The sequence below is a fragment of the Musca vetustissima genome, unplaced genomic scaffold, assembly GCF_032173495.1.
Source record: "Musca vetustissima isolate MV318-11 ecotype Yass unplaced genomic scaffold, APGP_CSIRO_Mvet_v1 utg19330, whole genome shotgun sequence".
In the NCBI taxonomy this organism is placed as follows: domain Eukaryota; kingdom Metazoa; phylum Arthropoda; class Insecta; order Diptera; family Muscidae; genus Musca; species Musca vetustissima.
In genome coordinates, this window is record NW_026882625.1 from 157,747 (window position 1) to 179,616 (window position 21,870).

The following is a 21,870-nucleotide window of genomic DNA, read 5'->3' on the forward strand; positions in this document are numbered from 1 at the left end:
TAGAGACATTCTTGAATTAGTGTAGAATCGAATTTAATCAAAAAAATTTTACCCCGAGAATGGGGTCCCCTTAATGCATTTAGCTTTCGCATCGCACTTGCTTTCGCAACGCAATACAGAGTAACCCCCCAGGCTTCGGATGGATCGCTGCTACATTGTATTTTGTATCAGTTGGAAGATGTATGAGCAAAAAAAAAACCGCATAATCGCAATATATAGGCATGGTTAAAATATTAGGTTAGTGATGAGAGGAGTGTCATTTATAAATCGACTCCAAATTGTCTGAAACGGATTTGGCCCAATGAATCATGGGGTCTAATACCAATATTTCGATGATTATTTTAGGAGTCCATGACATATTCTTCTACGAGTAGTAACCAGAATACAAATAGGTTTTTTTAACCAAAAAAACTTGAATTCAAAAAATAAAACACATTCATTTGTATTAAATATTATTTGTTGTTTTTTTCTATATTTTTCTTTATAATACACCATTATAATTTTTATTGTATCTATGTTCGCTTGTTGGTATGTGTACATAAATATTTACTAATTTTTCTTTTTGTTTATAATTAAATTAAAATATATGTATATATTTACAAATAAACATTTAATGCTTACAGCGAAAGAAATAAGTAATTAAAGGAAACTAAAACATATACAAATAGTATTTATAGCATTATTTTTCCAAATAATAGAAATAAAAATGTTTATAGATATAATACAAGCAACAAAAAATAATAATATAGTAAATATACAAATTTGTTTTATATAAATTACAGAATTTTTGTTATATGCATTTTTTGTTGTTTTTAGCTTTTTTAGTTCAACTAAAATCAATAACTAATAATATCACAAATAGAAGGAATTAATACATAACAGTTTTGTTTTTTGTTTTGATTTGATTTTATAGCAAAGCCATTATTATAGAAAAATGAGAGAAGAATACACTTTTCATTAAATAAATATAAGATATATATTAAAGAGAGTTACATAGTTTTTTTATAATTAAATTTTAATTTTTTATTTTAATTTTTATAAAGCAAATTATATTTGTCGCCAAATTTGTTTTATAATAAAGCTGAAATTTGTCTTGCAAACATAATATGTATGCCTTAGAGACAAACTAAATATACATATAATTTTGTATATACAATTTATATATCATTTTTCTAATATAATAATAATAAAAAACCATAAAAATAAAAATATACTTGTAATGACTAAAACATGTGAGTGATTTTCTTTCGATTTCGTTTGATTTGTTTTGTTGTTTTCCTCTCTGGAACATCTATTGCCTGGAACAGATTTCATTACCTATTAAAAAGGGGTGGGGGTGTTCTTTCCGTCTTTCCCATTTGGAATTATTAAAGGCACTTTTGGTATGTCATTTTATTTTACAAAAAATGTTTCTTTTGTGGGCCTTCAATTATAATTACTGGGATTGGTGATTTTCGCCGCATACATATTGGCCACTTTATAGATAAATTCGTATTGTTCCTTGGTTAGCACAGCACTGGCCCGACCTCGCCTAACATAGTAGACAATGTGCGGTATATCGACGGTACGTTTTGGTGTCTCCAGACTACGTATGGCAATATCACAGGCAATAATTGTACCCGTTCGACCAGTACCTGGAGAGCAGTGGACAGTTAGGGGACTAAAAAAATGAAAGAAGAAGAAATACAAGAAAAAACACATAAATATCATGCAAAACAACAAGAACAACAACGGGACATACACAAATTTGTATACAAATAAATACAAAATAAAATATGTGAGATTGTGATAAGGTGGAAGAGATTTTGAAATGTTCAGCTCCTAAAAGTATGCTTTGATTTTTGTTTTAATTTTTTTGGAGGACTATAAGCTGAGGATACAAACACAAAAATTCAAACAATTTAAATTTTCGTTCCACTTCATCCCAAAATTATTATCTGATCATAATTACCGAAAATTATAGGCGTTTTCCTTTGCCATAGCTGGAACCTCATGGAAAATTTAAAAGCGATCAGCGCTATATTACCAACCACTAGTGTGATAATGGGTTACTAAAAAACATCTGAATACGTATGGCCCTCTAAATATTTAAGTGTAACTCCCACATATGAGAACATACCACAACCACTCCTCTTGGATATACTATCAACTTCTAGGGTCTATGTCGTTCGGGAGTTAATATATACGCCATAGAATACAAATTCATTTGACCCGCTAAATATTGACCGATCTTTATCAAAACGGGCATGCTCAGTCTATGGCCCGATCCCCTACTCCATGTAAAATTTCATGATGTTCGGGCCATAATTGCGGCCTCTGGAGCGACCAGAAAAACCGACAAAAATTTAGTATTTGGTCCATTTCATCCCCTAAATATTAACCGATCTTTACCAAAAACAATAGGCGTCTTCATTGACCAGCAGCCTACATATAAAGATCTGTGGCCTGTATAGTGTTTACAAATTATAATGGACAGACGGACGGCGGACGAGCGGACACACATGTCTAGATAGACTCAGCTAGTTGAGGTATGACGATGGGTATACTTGATGGTGGGTCTAGGACCAATATTTCGCGGCGTTACAAACACTTGGGGCTGCACAAAGCTATAATACCCTGACAACATAGTTGTGTAGAGTATAAAAATCTACGCCTTGTAACAAAACATTTAAAAAAATCTACGCCTTGTAACAAAACATTTTAAAAAAATCTACGCCTTGAAAAAATATTTTTAAAAATATCTACGTCTTGAAAAAATATTCTTAAAAAATCTTCGCCTTCAAAAAATATTTTTAAAAAATCTACGCAGTCCTTGAAAAAATATTTTTAAAAAATCTACGCCTTAAAACAATATTTTTAAAACATCTACGCCTTAAAAAAATATTCTTAAAAAATCTACGCTTTGAAAAAAATATTTTTAAAAAATCTAAGCCTTGAAAAAATCTTTTTAAAAAATCTAAGCCTTGAAAAAGTATTTTTAAAAAAATCTACGGCTTGAAAAAGTATTAAAAAAAAATCTACGCGTTCTGAGAATATTTTTAAAAAAATCTACGCCTTCTGAGAACATTTTTAAAAAATCTACTCCTTTAAAAAATATTTTTAAAAAATCTACGTAGTCCTTGAAAAAATATTTTTAAAAAATCTACGCAGTCCTTGAAAAAATATTTTTAAAAAATCTACGCAGTCCTTGAAAAAATATTTTTAAAAAATTTTCGCCTTAAAAATATATTTTTAAAAAATCTACGCCTTGAAAAAATATTTTTAAAATTCTACGCCTTGAAAAAATATTTTTAAAAAATCTGAGCCTTGAAAAAATATTTGTAAAAAATCTGCGCCTTGAAAAAAAATTTCAAAAATCTACGCCTTGAAAAAAAAAAATTTTAAAAAATCTACGCCTTAAAAAATATTTTTAAATAATCTACGCCTTGAAAAAATATTTTTTAAAAAATTTACGCCTTGAAAAAATATTTGTAAATAAAATCTACGCCTTGAAAAAATATTTGTAAAAAATCTACGCTTTGAAAAAATATTTGTAAAAAATCTACGCCTTGAAAAAATATTTGTAAAAAATCTACGCCTTGAAAAAATATTTTTAAAAAATCTACGCCTTGAAAAAATATTTTTAAAAATTTATGTCTTGAAAAAATATTTTTTAAAAATCTACGCCTTGAAAAAATAAGTCTAAACAATCTGCGCAAAAGAATTTTAAAAAATCTACGCCTTGAAAAAAATATTCTTTAAAAAATCTACGCCTTGACTATTTCTAAAAAAAAATACTCTTAAAAAATCTAAGCCTTGAAAATATTCTTAAAAAAATCTAAGCCTTGAATAGGCCTGAAAAAATATTCTTAAAAAATCTTCGCCTTGAAAAAATATTTTTAAAAAATCTACGCCTTGAAAAAATATTTTTAAAAAATCTACGCAGTCCTTGAAAAAATATTTTTAAAAAATCTACGCCTTGAAAAAATATTTTTAAAAAATCTACGCCTTGAAAAAATATTTTTAAAAAATCTACGCCTTGAAAAAATATTTTTAAAAAATCTACGCCTTGAAAAAATATTTTTAAAAAATCTACGCCTTGAAAAAATATTTTTAAAAAAATCTACGCATTTGAAAAATATTTTTAAAAAATCTACGCCTTGAAAAAATATTTTTAAAAAATCTACGCCTTGAAAAATATTTTTAAAAAATCTACGCCGTGAAAAAATATTTTTTATAAAAATCTACGCCTTGAAAAAATATTTTTTATAAAAATCTTCACCTTGAACAAATATTTTTCAAAAATCTTCACCTTGAACAAATATTTTTAAAAAAAATGTACGTCTTAAAAAATATTTTTAAAAAATCTACGGCTTGAAAAACACTACGCATTCAAAAAATATTTTTTTAAAAATCTACGTCTTGAAAAACACTACGCATTCAAAAAATATTTTTAAAAAATCTACGTCTTGAAAACCACTAGGCATTCAAAAAGTATTTTTAAAAAATCTACGTCTTAAAAAACACTACGCACTCAAAAAATATTTTTAAAAAATCTACGTCTTGAAAAACACTACGCCTTCAAAAAAATATTTTTAAAAATCTAAGCCTTGAAAAAATATTTTTAAAAAATCTACGCCTTAAAAAAATATTTGTAGAAAAACTACGCCTTGAAAAAATATTTTTAAAAAATCTTCGCATGGGAAAAATATTTTTAAAAAATTTACTCCTTGAAAAAATATTTTTAAAAAATCTTCGCCTTCGTCGTTAAACCATCTGCGCCTGTTAATGGTCTTAAAATAAATCAAGTCATATTTTCTATATTTTGAAGGATTAAAAAATATTTGAAAAAAATCCTTAGGGTTAAAGAGGGTTTTTAAATATCCATATATGGATAGAAGGAATATAGACATTTTTCTAGAGTTTTTATAGTGACAAGAACATTTATCAAGTCATTAATGAATATGGGACTGTTTTTCTTTAACTCCTAAAAGTATGCTTTCATTTTTAATCATTTATTTAGTCTATAAATGAGACAAGAAAATGCATTTCTAAATTATGGCCCCCATTTTAATATTCAATGTATGGCGCCTGAAAGTATGCTTACTTTTTAAACAATCAAAAATTATCAAATGGTAGAAACATCAAGGCCAAAGGATATCTACCTCCAAATGGCCTTTTTCACTTTCACCTTATCACAATGGTATAATTCATGAAATGAAATCAGGAGGTTTAAAAAACCGCTCCCTCTCTTTTGATGAATAACAATCTGTCTCCGAACAAAAAAAAAAAAAAAAAAAAGGAAAACAAAAACTTTTCTCACTTACCCCTGATTTCTGGCAGTCTTTTTAATTGGCACCATTGAAATGTTACCATTTATTTCAGCATTACTGCTACCATTCGAATTTGTTCCATTCTTACCGGCCGTACCCTCTTCCGCAGATCTCAAGGTATTCGTAGACGCACTATTGTTCAAGGTAGAACTCTTTTCTTTTTCTTCATTAGCCTGTTCGTTGGCATAACTAATGAGAGAAGATCGAGCCTCCAATAGCATAGCTATAATGGGTGCCTCTTCTGCGGGAACTCCCGTTTCAGGCCATTTATACCAATAATGTGTCAACTCCCGGCTTGCATTATTTTCAGCTGTATTTTTCAGTACGATTGTTGAAATGGCATATTTATCTTTGACTTCACGATTTTGTAGTGTCACCTGGAAATCACCAAAACTGGCATGATTGTCCAGTGTCACCGAGGGTGGTAAATATTCGGCACACTTTTCGACACCATTTTCAATGAGATCGGTTGCTTGAATGATTACGCGGGATTGTTGTTCCCATATCATGCGCCAGAAATCTTCCACGGTGGTCTCCAATGGTGCCTGGCAGGCGATATAATAATTGGGAGAATCTTTGGGACCCTGTAAAAAGAGAGAAAAAGAGACAGGTTATTATTTTTCAAATATTTCAGGTTTATCAATGGCGAAAAAAACTAATTTAATTAATTAATAATTATTTATTGTTGTTATGTGATTGTCGCTGTTGTTTTTTTTTTCTGACTAACGACTGGATGACTAAGCCCATGTGATACCTGGCTGTTATAAATTTAATCTTTTTTGGGAATAATGTGTTGGCTCTCATTATTATATTACACACTGTGGCATATTTGAATAGGTATTAGTGTTTTGAATAAATATTCAAAGAAAAATATTATTATGAAAAAAAATTTTCAAGGATAGATTTTTTTAAAGTAATTTTCTAAGGACTATCAAAGGTGAAGATTCTTTTTAAATATTTTATCAACAACTATCAACAGGACTACAACAGGCGTAGATTTTTCAAACACATGCCAAATTTCGTGCAAATCGAAAGATATATAGAGACTTTGGTACACTATATATGGGAGCTATATCTAAATATGAACCGATTTTCACTAAACTTTGCACACATCATTCTAGATTTAAATCAGTACGCTATGCCAAATTTCGTGCAAATCGAAAGATATATAGAGACTTTGGTACACTATTTACATTAAATCGGACGAAAATATATATGGGAGCTATATTTATATCTGTACCGATTTTCAGGAAACTTTGCACACATCATTCTAGAATTAATTCAGTACGCTATGCCAAATTTCGTGCAAATCAAAAAATATATAGGGACTTTGGTACACCATTTACCATAAATCGGACGAAGATATATATGGGAGCTATATCTAAATCAGGACCGATTTTCACGAAACGTTGCACACATCAATCTAGACTTAATTCAGTACGCTATGCCAAATTTCGTGCAAATCGAAATATATATAGGGACTGTGGTGTATCAATTACATAAAATCGGACGAAAATATATATGGGAGCTATATCTAAATTTGAACCGATTTTCACGAAACATAGCACACGTCATTCTAGACATATTTCAGTACGCTATGCCAAATTTCGTGCAAATCGAAACATATATAGGGTCTTTGATGCAACAATTACCATAAATCGGATGAAAATATATATGGGAGCTATATCTAAATATAAACCGATTTTGACTAAACTTAACACATATCATTCTAGACCTAATTCATTACGCTATGCCAAATTTCGTTGAAATCGAAAGATATATAGGGACTTTGGTACACCATTAACCTTAAATCGGACGATGATATATATAGGAGCTATATCTAAATCTGAACCGATTTTCACTAAACTTAACACATATCATTCTAGACCTAATTCATTACGCTATGCCAAATTTCGTGCAAATCGAAACATATATAGGGTCTTTGATGCAACAATTATCTTAAATCGGATGAAAATATATATGGGAGCTATATCTATATCTGGACCGATTTTCACTAAACTTAACACACATCATTCTAGACCTAATTCATTACGCTATGCCTAATTTTCGTGGAAATCGAAAGATATTTAGGGTCTTTGATGCAACAATTACCTTAAATCGGATGAAAATATATATGGGAGCTATATCTAAATCTGAACCGATTTTCACGAAACTTTGCACACATCATTTTAGACTTAATTCAGTACGCTATGCCAAATTTCGTGCAAATCAAAAAAATATGTAGGGACTTTCGTACACCATTTACCTTAAATCGGACGAAGATATATATGGGAGCTATATCTAAATCTGAACCGATTTTCACGAAACTTAACACATATCATTCTAGACCTAATTTATTACGCTATGCCAAATTTCGTGCAAATCGATATATATAGGGACTTTGGTACACCATTTACCTTAAATCGGACGAAGATATATATGGGAGCTATATCGAAATCTGAACCGATTTTCAAAAAAAAAAAAAAAAAAATTAATACGGTTCGTCCTTGGGCCAAACTAATGAGCTGTGCCAAATTTCATCAAATTCGGATTATAAATGCTACCTGTACTTTACAATTTAACATGGACAGTCGGACGGACATGCATAAATTGACTCAAAAAGGGATTCTATGCATATTCTCAAAAGGAACCATGGGTCTATCTCGATTATTTTTGCCTGTTACAAACATATGCACAAATACATAATACCCTGTGCCACAGTGTGTGAAGAGTATAATTATTAAAAAAAAACATAAACGCTTTGGGGAATGGTTTTCTTATTCTAACCTTGTAATAAATAACACAAATGAGCAAAAATCCCAATTGATGTGGCGCCTTTAGCATTTACATCATTTTGTAATTTATTTAATTCAATTCTAAAAACAAAAAATTACAATGGAAAAATAATTAAATTTTCTACAACAAAAATGTCACTGCACCCAGTTTAAAACACAAACAACAAAATGAACATTTTTTTTGTTTTTCCATATATGTCGATATCTCTTTTGTTCTTCGATACGTCCGACGATGTTGTTGCTCATCTTCGAAATGTGATAAACGGAGACAATGAATCTTGAGTGACGACAACAGCAACAACAACAACAACAAATATGCAAAAGCCCACACATCCTCAGACATGAAAACGCTTTGTTTTTTTGTATTTTGTTTATTTCAGAATTATCGCTGTTGTCGTTGTTGTTTTAATTGTAAAAAAATTCTCATGAAAGAGGTTTCACTTGATTAATAATTATTTTAGAACACGTTCTTGAATAATGAATGATGGTGAGAGGTAGGCAGAACAGTGGCTGGGAATTGAAAAATAATTATAATATATATATATATATATATAAATTATTTTTCGATTCCATCCCATATATATATATATATATATATATAAATTATTTTTCGATTCCATCCCACTGTGCAGTATTATATTTTATATATTTACGCCCTACACAAATATGTTGTCAGGGTATTATAGCTTTGTCCAGTCCCAGGAGTTTGTAATGTCGCGAAATATTGGCACTAGACCCACCTTTTAGTATACCAATATCGACAAGCTGAGTCGATCTAGACATGTGTGTCCGTCCGTCCATTATAATTTGTAAACACAATACAGGCCACAGTTTTCAACCAATCTTCACGAAATTTTGCTTGTAGGATGGGTTCTGGCCAATGAAGACCCCTTTTTGGTAAAGATCGGTTAATATATAGGGGATGAAATGGACCAAAAACATTACTTTTGTCTGATTTTATGGTCGCTCCAGAGGCCGCAATTATGACCCAAACATCGCGAATTTTTACATGGAGAAGGTGATAGGGCTAAAGTATAAGCATGCCTGTTTTGATGAAGATCGGTCCATATTTAGCGGGTCAAATGGCTTTTGTGTGAAAAATGACAAAATTGGTATTCTATAGCGTATATAGATTTACCCCTGAAGGACATAGAGCCAAGAAGTTTATAATATATCCAAGAGGAGTGGTTGACCTTTAAATTGATACCAATTATATTGTCGTATGTACTCAGATGTTGGAGTTACACTTAAATATTTACAGGTTCTTACGTATTCAGATATTATTTAGTAACCCATTACCACACTAGAGGGCGGAAATATAGCGCAGATCGCTTTGGTCAAGGACAACGCCTATAATTTTCGGTGATGATCAGATAATAATATTGGGTTAAAGTGGACCGAAAACTTAATTTTTAATGTTCGATCTTGAGTCGATCTTGAATTTTTAAAATAATATTTTAAAGGATAAGCTTGATTTTTTGATAATATTTTTCAAGGACCAACCGACCAATACGGAAACGTGATATACACATAGTTCCTTTTGAGAATATGCATAGAATCACTTTCTGAGTCGATTTACGCATGTCCGTCTGACCGTCCGTACGTCTTTCCGTCCATGTATTTTTGTGAACAAAGTACAGGTCGCATTTATGATCCGAATTGGATGAAATTTTGCCCATGTCACTTATTTGGTCCAAGGACGAACCCTATTGAAAGTGGGAAAAATCAGTTCAGATTTATATATAGCTTCCATATATATTTTCGTCCGATTTAATGTAAATGGTGCACCAAAGTCCCTATATATATATCTTTCGATTTGCACGAAATTTGGCACAGTGTAATGAATTAGGTCTAGAATGATGTGTGTTAAGTTTCCTAAAAATCGGTTCAGATTTAGATATAGCTCCCATATATATTTTCGTCCGATTAATTGTAAATGGTCCACCAAAGTCCCTGCGTATATCTCGATTTGCACGAAATTTGGCACACCGTAATAAATTAGGTATAGAATGATGTGTGTAAAGTTTCCTCAAAAATCGGTTCAGATTTATATATAGGTCCCATATATATCTTCGTCCGATTTAATGTAAATGGTACACTAAAGACCCTATATATATCTCGATTTGCACGAAATTTGGCACAGTGTAATGAATTAGGTCTAGAATGATGTGTCTAAAGTTTCTTGAAAATCGGTTCAGATTTATATATAGCTTCCATATATATTTTCGTCCGATTTAATGTAAATGGTGCACCAAAGTCCCTATATATATCCCAATATCTCTTTCGATTTGCACGAAATTTGGCACAGCGTAATGAATTAGGTATAGAATGATGTGTGTTATGTTTCCTGAAAATCGGTTTAGACGATTTAGAAACGATTTTTAAATTGTGTTTTTCAAGGCCCAGTAGAGCTATAAGCGTGGATTTTAGAAATTATATTTTTCAAGGGCCAACCGAGTATTTATCACGAACCAGCATACCTTAAGGAGTGAATATTTTAAATAATCAGTAAGTGTTTATTGTCTAAATTCGAATTTTCGAAAGTTTAAGAAATCCATAAGTGTCTATAGTTGAAATTTTTAGGACCATTTAACCAATGCATTTTTCATTTTTTTTTAAGAGCGGGTTTTTTTGATTTATAATTTTTCAAAGATTTGTTAACCTATATTTTTCAAGTACCATCAGACCAATAAATGTGGATTTTTGATTAATTTTATTTCTTCGAGAGACTTCCGATTTTTTTCTATATGAAAAAATACCTCACTGAGGCCTCCGAAAAAAGTGCTTTCAGAGACCTCCGGATTTTTTTCTACACGAAAAAATGCTTCATTGTGGCCTTCGACTTCATTTCTATACGAAAAAATAACTCTCTGAGAACCCGATTTTTTTTTCAATAAGAAAAAAAATTGTCACTGAGCCCTCGAATGTCTCTCCGAGGTCTCCAAATTTTTTTCTGTACAAAAAAATGTATCTCTGAAGCCTTAGATTTTTTTCTTTACGAAAATATGCCTATACGAGGTCTCCGGATTTTTTTTTGTTTAATTTTATTTTCCTAGGACCACCCAACCAACAAGTTACTGAAATTACCGGGTTTTAAATATTTCTAATTAATTTTTTTTCTATTATTTTTTTATTTATTTATTTTATTATTTTTTTTTCGATTTCATCCCACTGTGCAGTATATTTTGTATATTGCCTTATTATTACTTCACTTACTTTTCTTATGAATCATTTAAATATTTTTTTTAATTATTCATAATAAACGGCGTAAAGTTATTTTCCGTCTCTGCCTCTCTTATGTCATTGTCTTTTTTCGATCAAGTGAGGGTATTAGAGATTAGCTAAACAACAACATTCTTATCTACTTTATGTCCTCTCTCAGAGAATCTAGTCTACACTCCACTCCACTTCAATTAGTCGTGACATTGTTGTGCTTTTGTTTTTATTTTTTTTTATTGTTGTTCTTGTTTTGCTATTTTCATTTGTTTGTAAAATGCACAGTGAAGCCACGCACCCCCGACCTCCATCAAAGTGATACGGGTCTCAATAATGTTTTGTTTTAGTTATTGAAAGTAGGGGTGTAATGGGATTTTTTACTTGTTGTTGTTATTGTTTTCTAAATAAACAAAAGCTCACGTACTCATCATCATCACTCATACGCACACAAGAAAACCAACAACAAACAAAAACGATTACAATTCGTTTTGCGTTTGTTTTTGTTGTTTTTTGTCTTTCATGTGGAAAACTAAGGAGAGTCAAGTAGTGATCGTCCGACCCAACATTCGCACTGGTCTAAAGGTTGTAACATTTTTTGTTAAACTAAAAATGCACTGTGATCACGCTTCCTCTCCTCCCTCTCTTTGAACAGAGACAATTACCGTAACTTCCCTCCTCCACTCTGAGTTATCATTACAGAGGTCTTGGCATCACCATCAGCAACATCATTGCTATAGTAACGCATTCGAAATCATTGAAGCTTTCGCCACATTCAAGACTCCCTTTGCCCTTGATGTTTGCACGGCTACAAATCGACTCATCAGTCAGTCTACTTTAGTCTAGTCTATTGTTTTGGGTCTTTATCTTTTAGTTGTTGTTGTTGCTGTTTTTCTTTCATTACAAAATGCTGAAGCCAGGTTGAAATAAAAAACAAAACGAAGCAAATGAAGTACAGTAAGGGGATGCTTTATGCGACTTGTATTACTGAATGACTATTTTTAAGAAAAAAAAAATCAAGGGATATCGTAATTAGGAGCTTGAATATTTAAGAAAAATGTAAGTATATTTTAAATTATATTTTCCATGGATCAACCGACCAATAAGAATGGATTTTTTAAATTCAATTTTCAAGGATTATCCGACCATTAAGCGTAGATTTCTTGATAATATTATTTAATGAGCAGCGGAACTATAATCGCGGATTTTTTTAAATACCATTTATCTCCCGATGAATAAAAGTGAAATTTTTAAATTTTATTTCTCATCGACCATTCGACCTACAAGCGTGGATTTTTTAAATTATTTTTTTTCTAGGACCCTCCGACCATTAAGCGTAGATTTTTTTATTTTATATTTTTTAAGTGCCATCCGAACTTTAAGTGTGGATTTTTTTAAATTATATTTTCAAAGACCAACTAACAGAAAGCATGGATTTTTAATGCATATATTTTTAAAGACCACTGGACTGGACTGTAAATGTGGATATTTTAAATAATATTTTTCAATGACCATCCGATCAATAAGTGTGTATTTTTTTAAGTATTTTTATAGGACCAATTCTTCATTGACCACCCATCCAATAGGCGTGTTTTTTTAAATAATATTTTTAAGGATTTTTGAAATAATTTTTAAGGACCATCCGTCCAATAAGCGTGGATTTTTTAAATGATTTTTTAAGGACCATTCATCCAATAAGCCTAAATTGTTTTGTTAGAACAAATTGGCTCTACGAGGCATTCTTCACGGAGACCTTCGAATTTTATATTTTCTGTTTTTCTATACAAAAATATCCGAGGCCTCCCATTTGTTTCTGTACAAAAAAAGTGTCTCTCCGAAGCCTTCGATTTTTTTATACGAAAAAATGCCTCACGAGGTCTCCGGATTTTTTCTATACGAAAGAAATGCCTCCTCTAGGCCTCCGATTTTATTCTTTACAAAAATGCCTCACAGAGTCCACAGATTTATTTTTTATACGGATAGGCCTCCAAATTTTTTTCTGTACAAAAAAAATCTCTCCGAAGCCTGAGGCCTCTCCGAGGTTTCCAAACTGTTTCTTACGAAAAAATGGCTTCTCTAGGTCTACGATTTTTTCCTTACAAAAAATGCCTCACAGAGTGCACAGATTTATTTTTTAACGGATAGGCCTCCAAATTTTTTTCTGTACAAAAAAAATTTCTCAGTTTACAGGCCTCTCTGAGGTCTGTAAACTGTTCTCTATACAAAAAATGCCTCTATTAGGCTTCCGAATTTTTTCTTTACAAAAAATGCCTCACTGAGTCCAACGAATTTTTTTCTATACAAAAATACCTATCTGATGCCTCCTATTTTTTTTCTATACCAAAAAATGTCTCTCCGAAGCCTCCGGATTTTTTTTTTATACGAAAAAATGCCTCAATGACGCCTCTACGAGGTCTCTAAACTATTTTCTATACGAAAAAATGACACTACGAGGTCTCCCATTTTTTTCTTTACGAAAAAAATGCCTCACTGAGTCCACCGATTCTTTTATCCGAGGCCTCCAAATTAATTTCTGTTCGAAAAAATGTCTCTTCGAAGACTCCGGGTTTTTTTTTTCTATAAAAACTGCCTCACTGAGGCTTCTCTGAGATCTCAAAATGTTTTTTCTATACGAAGAAATGCCGAATTTTACGAAACAATGTAACTTCGAAGCCTTCGATTTTTTTCTATACAAAAAAATGCCTCGCTGAGGCCTCTCTGAGGTCCCCATAATTGTTTCTATACGAAAAATGCCTAACTGAGGCCTCCGAATTTATTTCTATACGAAAAAAATGCTTTTACCTCTCTGAGGACCCCGATTTTGTTCTATATGAAAAAATGTCTCTCCGAGGCCTTCAAATGTTTTTTCTATACGAAAAAATATCTTTGCGAAACAACCGATTTTTGTTCTATACGCGAACACTGCTTCACCGGTTCCTCCGATTTTGTTACTAAGCCTCCGAATTTTTTTCTATAAGAAAGAATGCCTTGCTGAGACCTCTGAATATTTTTCTATACGAAAAAATGACTCTCTAAGGCTTGCGAATTTTTTTATATAAAAAATGTTTTTCCGAGGCCTCCGAATATTTTTCTATACGAAAAATACCTCTGCAGGACCTCCGAACTTGTTTTCTATATGCTTCATGGAGTCATCCGATTTTTTACAAAAAATGCCTCAACAATGCGTTCAAATTTTTTTCTATACGAAACAAAAAATGCCTCTCCGATATCTCCATTTCCATTCAAATTCCTGTTTTGGTATTTTTGCCTGTTTTCCAACCCAATTAGCTGTAATGTATATAATGCGTTCTCATTAAGTCGAAAATCCCAGCAAAAATTTTCAATATCGGTTCCGATTTTCATTATTTTGAGGAGTGAGCTTAGGCTCGTTTTTCATCTGAGTTGTCTGTAGTTTTATAAGTATTTTAAATTCTTATTGGTTAGAAAAACTTCCTATAAAAATGTATCAATATTGGTGTAAATTTCGGGATATATCCGATGTTATCTGGTATTTTGAGGATTTCAGACACATTTTTCAAACTAATTATTTTTATGGCTATGTGCTAAGTTTCTTTCCGTAGTGACTACATTTTGGCATAATGAAGTGGTTGTAATTAGGATTCTGGGATTTAGGTGAGTTAATAAATTATTCACAGAATATTTTTAATACAAATATGTCCATTTTTACAATTTTAAATATGGCCTCAACATACGGGAAATTTTCGGTATGTTCAAGGTCCTAGCCTAAATTTTCCAAACTGAAAGTATGTAATTTGCTATTTCGATTTCTCTCGGCTGTATTTTAGCATTATATTTAAGTTCACGTATAAAAAGTCCCAAACGATTTTAGGGATTTTTATAATCTCCACCTGATGGTGAAAAGTATTAAAATTCCGACCCGGTGGATCTAAAATTATTTTTCATTTCTTTTAAATTCAAAATTGTTGATTGCATTTATCTACCATTTACTGTAAATTTAAAGTGAAACAAATGTACACAGCAACAACAGACATACAAAACAAAAAATTTGAATTCGCATCATGGCACTGCTGCCGCTGCTGATGATGATGATGACGACGATGACGATTGGGGTGTTTTTAAATTTACTGGCGTCGCATCTAAGTACACTTAACTGCCAAGTGTAGATATAATGGTATGCGTGTGGTGGGGCTGAATGACGGACCCGCTGGCTGGCTGGCTTGCTGATTACATGATGCCAGTTGTGTGATTATTACGGGGGAATTACTTGAAGAGATTCAGTGAGCATAACTGAGCCGCTGCCACAGACACTGGTGTGCATGATGCCACTGTGTTGCGTAGGTGGTTTAGATTTCAATCACAGCCGAGCTGTTGCTGTTGCTGCTGCTGATGATAATGGATATGGGGATGTAGATGAGGAAGAAGTTAATGACACAGAAGGCGGGTTCGGGAAGTGTAATAATATTTTGAAGAGGTCATGCATCCGCGATTTGGCCTTATGTACATAATACATAATAAAATTTGTGTAAATAGTTTCGTATTTTCTTTCTCTGTTTTTTGTTTGTTTCTCTGTTGGTTTGTATGTTTGAACTGTATAATTCGTATAATTGTTGATAGGATCGGAAGACAAATATAAGATTAGAAATACTTACGCTGACATAATTTGCATTGATATATTCCGTTTTTTCATCATCGTTCAGACGCTGCAAGATGACACGCGTTTCAGGAAGTGGTAGGACATTGGCATATCTGAAATGAGGAAATAAATATGTTAGTTTTTAAATTAAAAATAAAAAATCTGTTACAATTAATAAAAAAGAAATATGAAAAGATTGGGGAAAAGAGTTCGTCAAAAGATTAACGATTATCAGACGAAATTGATTATGAAAAATATAAATATTCTGTTACGAATTAATTCCGACTTTTCTGAATAAAATCTATTTTTTTTTTTAGATTTTTTCAAAAATTATAATTCAGTTACATTAAGCAGAATTCAGATAAATTTACCCTACACAATGGGGTGGATATTTAAAATACGTAAACTCTATTGGGCCTTTTAAATGGGGACTATGGCATGATAAACTGCTGATAGGAGAAATCGAAATACCTAACAACAATTGGAATACCAACTTAGGTTGGAAAATTTGGCTAAAATACCGAAAATCTGAAGGTATACACTAAACTATAGACTAATATACCGAATATTTGTGGGTAGCGTAATATGGGGGCTAACATAAACAGCATAATCAATATTAACAGTTTTTTTTTTGTACCGAGTAAGGATCTAATATACCAAATTAGAGGCTAGTTGGTTGAAAAATTTACTCACAATACCGAAATTTGGGAAGAATTCTTACATATCAGGGATGGGGTTCCTAAAAAAAGCACAAATTTTGAAAAAAAAAATGTTATCCGACAGAACCTAAGATACCAAATTACAAGTAATCCAGTTGAAAAACATGCCCAAAATACAGAATATTTGGGGGCTACTCTAAAAAGTGGACTAATATTCATAATTTAATTGTGGTTTCAATAAACAAGAAAATTTATACCTTCTGGATTCTTCGTGAATATTTCGAAGTGTGTATTATGGTTCTATATATTATAGGTTTTCGAAAATTATAACACCCCCAGAGGGATCTTTTAAATAACGAAGGTTCCCAGAGGCATCATTGAAAGCTAGAATAACTCCAAAAGGACCTTTGAATGATAGAGAACATCTAGAGGAGTATTTTAAAAATTCAAGCAGAGCGTCTTCGAAACATAGAAGATAGTAATGTGGGGTTTCAAAAGCACTATTGAACAAAGGGTCTAGAAGTACATGTCCATAAATTAATAACCTCTGTAAGGAATTTCTATATAGAAAAAGTTGGGTCTTATATTTATGCATTATATGTAGAAAACCAGTGGAAGATATTTATAAAAGAGTGACTCCATGGAGGTAATGAGGACCAACATTTATGGATGTACCTTCAATAGATATAAGACTTCGGAAAGGTGCTCCACAGGGGTCATATGGTGAAACATCATTAGAATGATATTTGTTAGATAATTGTTAGATCTACAGTATCTTGAAGAGTTCGGAAAATGGATGATCTTCAGAGAGATATTTAAATGATAAAAATCTATCAGAGAGGTCTTAGAAAAATAGAAAATCCTGGGATTGATAAATAAAAAAACATTTAGAGATAAAAATACATTTAGAGGGATAACATATCTAGAAACCCAGAAAAACATACGAAAAAGAGTTTCTATTGGTAGTTGACTAGGGCCTCTCATAGAAAAAAAACTTTGGAAGAGACATTTTTAGTTAGAAGACACATAGAAGTGTAACCTACAGTTATAGGTATACCCTCAACAAATAAAAAACTTCAAGAAGGTGTTAGAGAGGCCCATAGATTGAAACATTCATAGGCTATTTCCGAAATTAAAGCCCCATTGTAGAATTTTGAAGGGTCTTCTATCTATGTAAGACATATCCAGGTGTTTTCAATTTATTAAAGTGCTCCTTTTTCCAAAATAACACTTTAAAGACCATCTCTTAGTATAAGATCATCTATAAATGGAAGACCCTTCAAGTGGTCTTTTGAAGTACCTTCTGTAAAAAGAAGTCCTCTTGTATTGTCTGCTAAGACTTTGGAAGAATTATATTTTTTATGAAATATACATATATAGGGGTCTAGAAAGCCCTAAATGGACTTTCAATCTATCGAAGAGTATTTAATTTATAAAGTTATCTATCTATATAAGTCCTTCATTCTCTTGAAGGCCTCTCAAAGGTTCAACACCTTACAGAAGACATCTTCAAAGTCCACAATTTATAAAAGACGTGCCGATTTTATATCCATAGAAGATCACTCGCATAATCATATATTTACAGAATTTTTTTCGGCGGGAATTCGACATATCGAGGACCTCTCGTGGGTTACTCTACTGAATAATATCTTTTGAACAGTCGTTTGTTTATAAAATACTTCTTGTGGAGTCCTCTGAATATGAATGATATCTGGATGGGTCCCTTATTTATAGAAGATCTGTAGGAGGTTCTTTTATTTCCCATTTAGAGGACTTCTTGAATTGTCTGTAGAATTTATTTATAGAAAACATGTAATTATCAAATACCTCTTCAAAGTGTTTTATCTATTGAGGTCCCATACAGATATCTATAGAATGTCTCTTAAATGGCTTCCTATACACAGAAGAACTTTTAAAGGGCGTTCGATCCACCGAAGTCCTCTGAAATGGTATTAAATCTGCAGAATACCTCTTGGATAGCCATTTCTATAGTTTTTTCGTAAATAGACGACCTTCATAGATAACTTTTATAGATGACGTTAAAGTCTTTCGGGGATCCATTCTACAGGCAAGATACCTCTGGATGGATATGGCCTTCTACCCTTTATCTGTTATATTGTCAACGGTTTTTTTTTATTCTGCGGGAGGTTTTTCGGGATTTTAAATCTATTTTTAACAGACATTTGTAAAGAGTCTAGAGTTCTTTCAGAAGACTTACAAGATCCCTAGAATATCTTATCTATTATACGGTCACTGGAAATTTTGATTATTATGGGATCTATCAGAGATTGCTGGTGATTCTAGATTTTTTTGCGATTTTTCGAGACCTTTCGGTATTTTGAAACCATTGTCTATTATATAGACAAATTCTTTGGAATGTTTTCGGAACCAATTGTGGCTTTCAGGGTATTCTGCAAATCCTAAAAGGATGGGAATTTTCTTTGAGACTATTCAGAATTTGCGGATTTTAAGTCATTGATTTTTGGGAATTTCTAGGATTCTAGGGAATTAATAATAATATTGTTGGAGTAGAAAGAATTCCGATGGGTTTTACTTACAGTAGATAGACGTTATAATCGGGGTTTTCCGGACATTATTTGCAGTCTTAATAATTCTGGATGCAGTCTATGTCATCCTTATGACTGTGGAGTTTACAAAATGTACTTCCAAAATCCGTTAAGGAATTAAAGAACCCGAATTGTTTTCTATTAATATGAATTGTTTACAGGCTATTAATTTTAAGGAGATTGGTTGCTGTCTTCGCTAGATCAGCTGATTGCTTTGTGGAATCAGCTGTTTGCTGACACATTTAGTGATTTGCAAAATTTAAACATAAATCACCATCCATGATATCCAGTATAACTGTGGAGGCGTTCACCAAATTTATTTTCTCTCAGATTTGGCCACAACTTCATTGGGAGAAATTGAATTTAGGTCAAGATTTCAGCGATTCATATTTGTTTCCTTTTCGAGTTTTCTATTTGACAACTTCGGATATTTTTCCCCCATTTGACTGATTTTCCCTGACTCTCACAGATTCGGCCACAACTTCCTTAGAAGAAATTTAATTTGATCAGGATTTCAAGGATTCATAACTGCCCACTCTTTAAGTTTTCCAGATGACTTAGAGGAATTTTGTTGGAGATTTTCAAAATCAAGGTGGCTTTTAAGGTACTTTGGGATTCTTGGGACGTTTCATGGATGTTTATTTAGGGATTTTAAAACAATTGGGATTTTTTGAGGAATTTTCTTGAAAACATTCGAAATATTTTGCAAATCGTACATAATTTTGCAATTCTTGGAATTTTTTCAGGATTTATTGGAAATGAATATTAAAAGCGATATAGAATAAAATTGATTGTATAAAATTTGATTTTTCGGAATCAATTGCTTGAGATCTTCAAAAATAATTGTGACTTTCAAAGTATTCTGGGATACATAGGGGTTTTCCTATGGGATATTTAGAGATTCAGAATCAATATGGTGTTCTTGTGTTTTTTTCAGGGACATCTGGAGTTCTTGGAAACTAGCAATAGTATTGACGGCATTTGACAGTACGGGGATTTTGAAATAGATATTATTAGAAATTTTGGACTTTGGGGTTTTTAAGTGATCTGAAATTTATTGGGAATTTCTTTTGGACTACGTAGAATTATATGCGGTTATTGTTACATTTTGGCATTTTTGGGGACATATCAGAATTTGTTGTATTTTTCGGGAATTATGATTTATATAATTGGGATTTGAAAGTAGACATGATTCCTGGACATTGTTTGCCATTTTCGAGATTTAGAGATATTAAAAAGTCCTTGAATGAGAACCTGCAGAATTATTTGCGGATTTTAAGTCATTTTGGGAATTAGAGTGTTTGAGAGAAAAATCCTCCGTAAGATCAAAGAGCCGATGTGCGTCGACGGTAAACATCGGCGTCGATTAAACCACCAGACGTATCGAGCCGCAGCGACTATGGTGGCTAAGCATTGTTGTGACAATGGATGAGGATGCCCCAATTTAATAGGCATATAAAAGCAAGTCTACTGATGATTGCCTGAAAAGGAGAAGACCACGAATTCGATGGAAAGATCAAATGAAGGGTGATATATCAAAGCGTGGCCTTTCAAAATGAAAGAAGGGCCTTTTTTAAGTTCGGCTGGAGTAAATGCTTTGTCTCGAGCCAGCTAAGTAGGAATTTTCGGACACATTTGGGAATTTCTGGGATTTGTGAATATAATTGTGAGAATTTGAAAGTAGACAGGGGTTCCTATAAGAATTTTAGAATTATTTGCGGATTTTAAGCCATTTTAGAAATCTTGGGTATTTTCGGGGAATTTATAGAATTCTTGGGATTTGTCAATATTATTGTGGGAATTTGAAAGGGGCTCCTATTAAAATTTAGGTATTTAGAGATTTTAATGCAATCTGCCATTTTTGGGAATTATCTTGAGAACATGGGGAATTGTTTGCGGATTTTAAGTAATTTATGTCATTGGGTGTTTTTTTTTTTTTTGTGAATTTCAGGGATTCTTGGGATTTGTCAATATTATTGTGGGGATTTGCAAGAATTTCGAATTTTTGAATTTAGAGATTTTAAAGCAATCTTCTGTTTTTTCTATTCTTATATTTTGAGAATCTTGGGATTTTCTTAGACATTTTCTGAAATATTCATAGTTTTAATTTCCCTCATTTATATATATAATATCTGCGGAATTGTTAGTCCTTCTGTCTCACCTTCTACTTAAGATAATATAATGACTAATTTGAAAAAAGGGAATCGTAATAACTCACCTATTTTTATCTTCACAGCCTGGCGGTACTTCATCATCCCTTGCCGTTATCTGTGGTACATCACGAAACTCTTCGAAAATCCTCAACTTTTCCGTTGCGAATTTTGCCAAATCATGAACACCCAGAGCATTATGACGTATCGATGGATCATCGAATGCCAAATTACCATATGTACGTTTCGAGGAGCGGAATGCACTACCTTTACGTATACTACCGCCACCTATCGAACCATTATCAATGGCATATTCATCGAGACTGACAGGACGGCATCTCTGACTATAGGAAGTTTGTTTCTGTCGTTTACGCATTAAATAGAGGAAGGCTACCAGGAGGATTAGGGCAATGACACCAATCACGGAGACAGTAATGGCTATAATGACATTGACATCTGTCTCTCCAGCACCAGTTGGGTCGGTATTTTTCGTGAACATATTATTGTCGCCGCCACCTCCACCGATCATAATGGTATCCAAGGGGGGTAGAGATTTACC

General features: G+C 32.2%; 1 protein-coding gene across 1 annotated transcript; it reads right to left on the reverse strand.

Annotated features, from left to right (window-relative positions):
* Window positions 1-1,425: 1,425 nt before the first annotated feature.
* Window positions 1,426-21,771, reverse strand: LOC133329201 (tyrosine-protein phosphatase non-receptor type 7-like). Its single transcript, XM_061537694.1, has 4 exons — window positions 21,380-21,771; window positions 15,952-16,048; window positions 5,307-5,896; window positions 1,426-1,660 (listed from the first exon to the last, which is right to left on the reverse strand). Exons 1-4 carry the CDS (start codon window positions 21,685-21,687, stop codon window positions 1,426-1,428), a joined length of 1,230 nt encoding a protein of 409 aa, XP_061393678.1. The 5' UTR covers window positions 21,688-21,771.
* Between the last annotated feature and the right edge of the window lie 99 nt (window positions 21,772-21,870).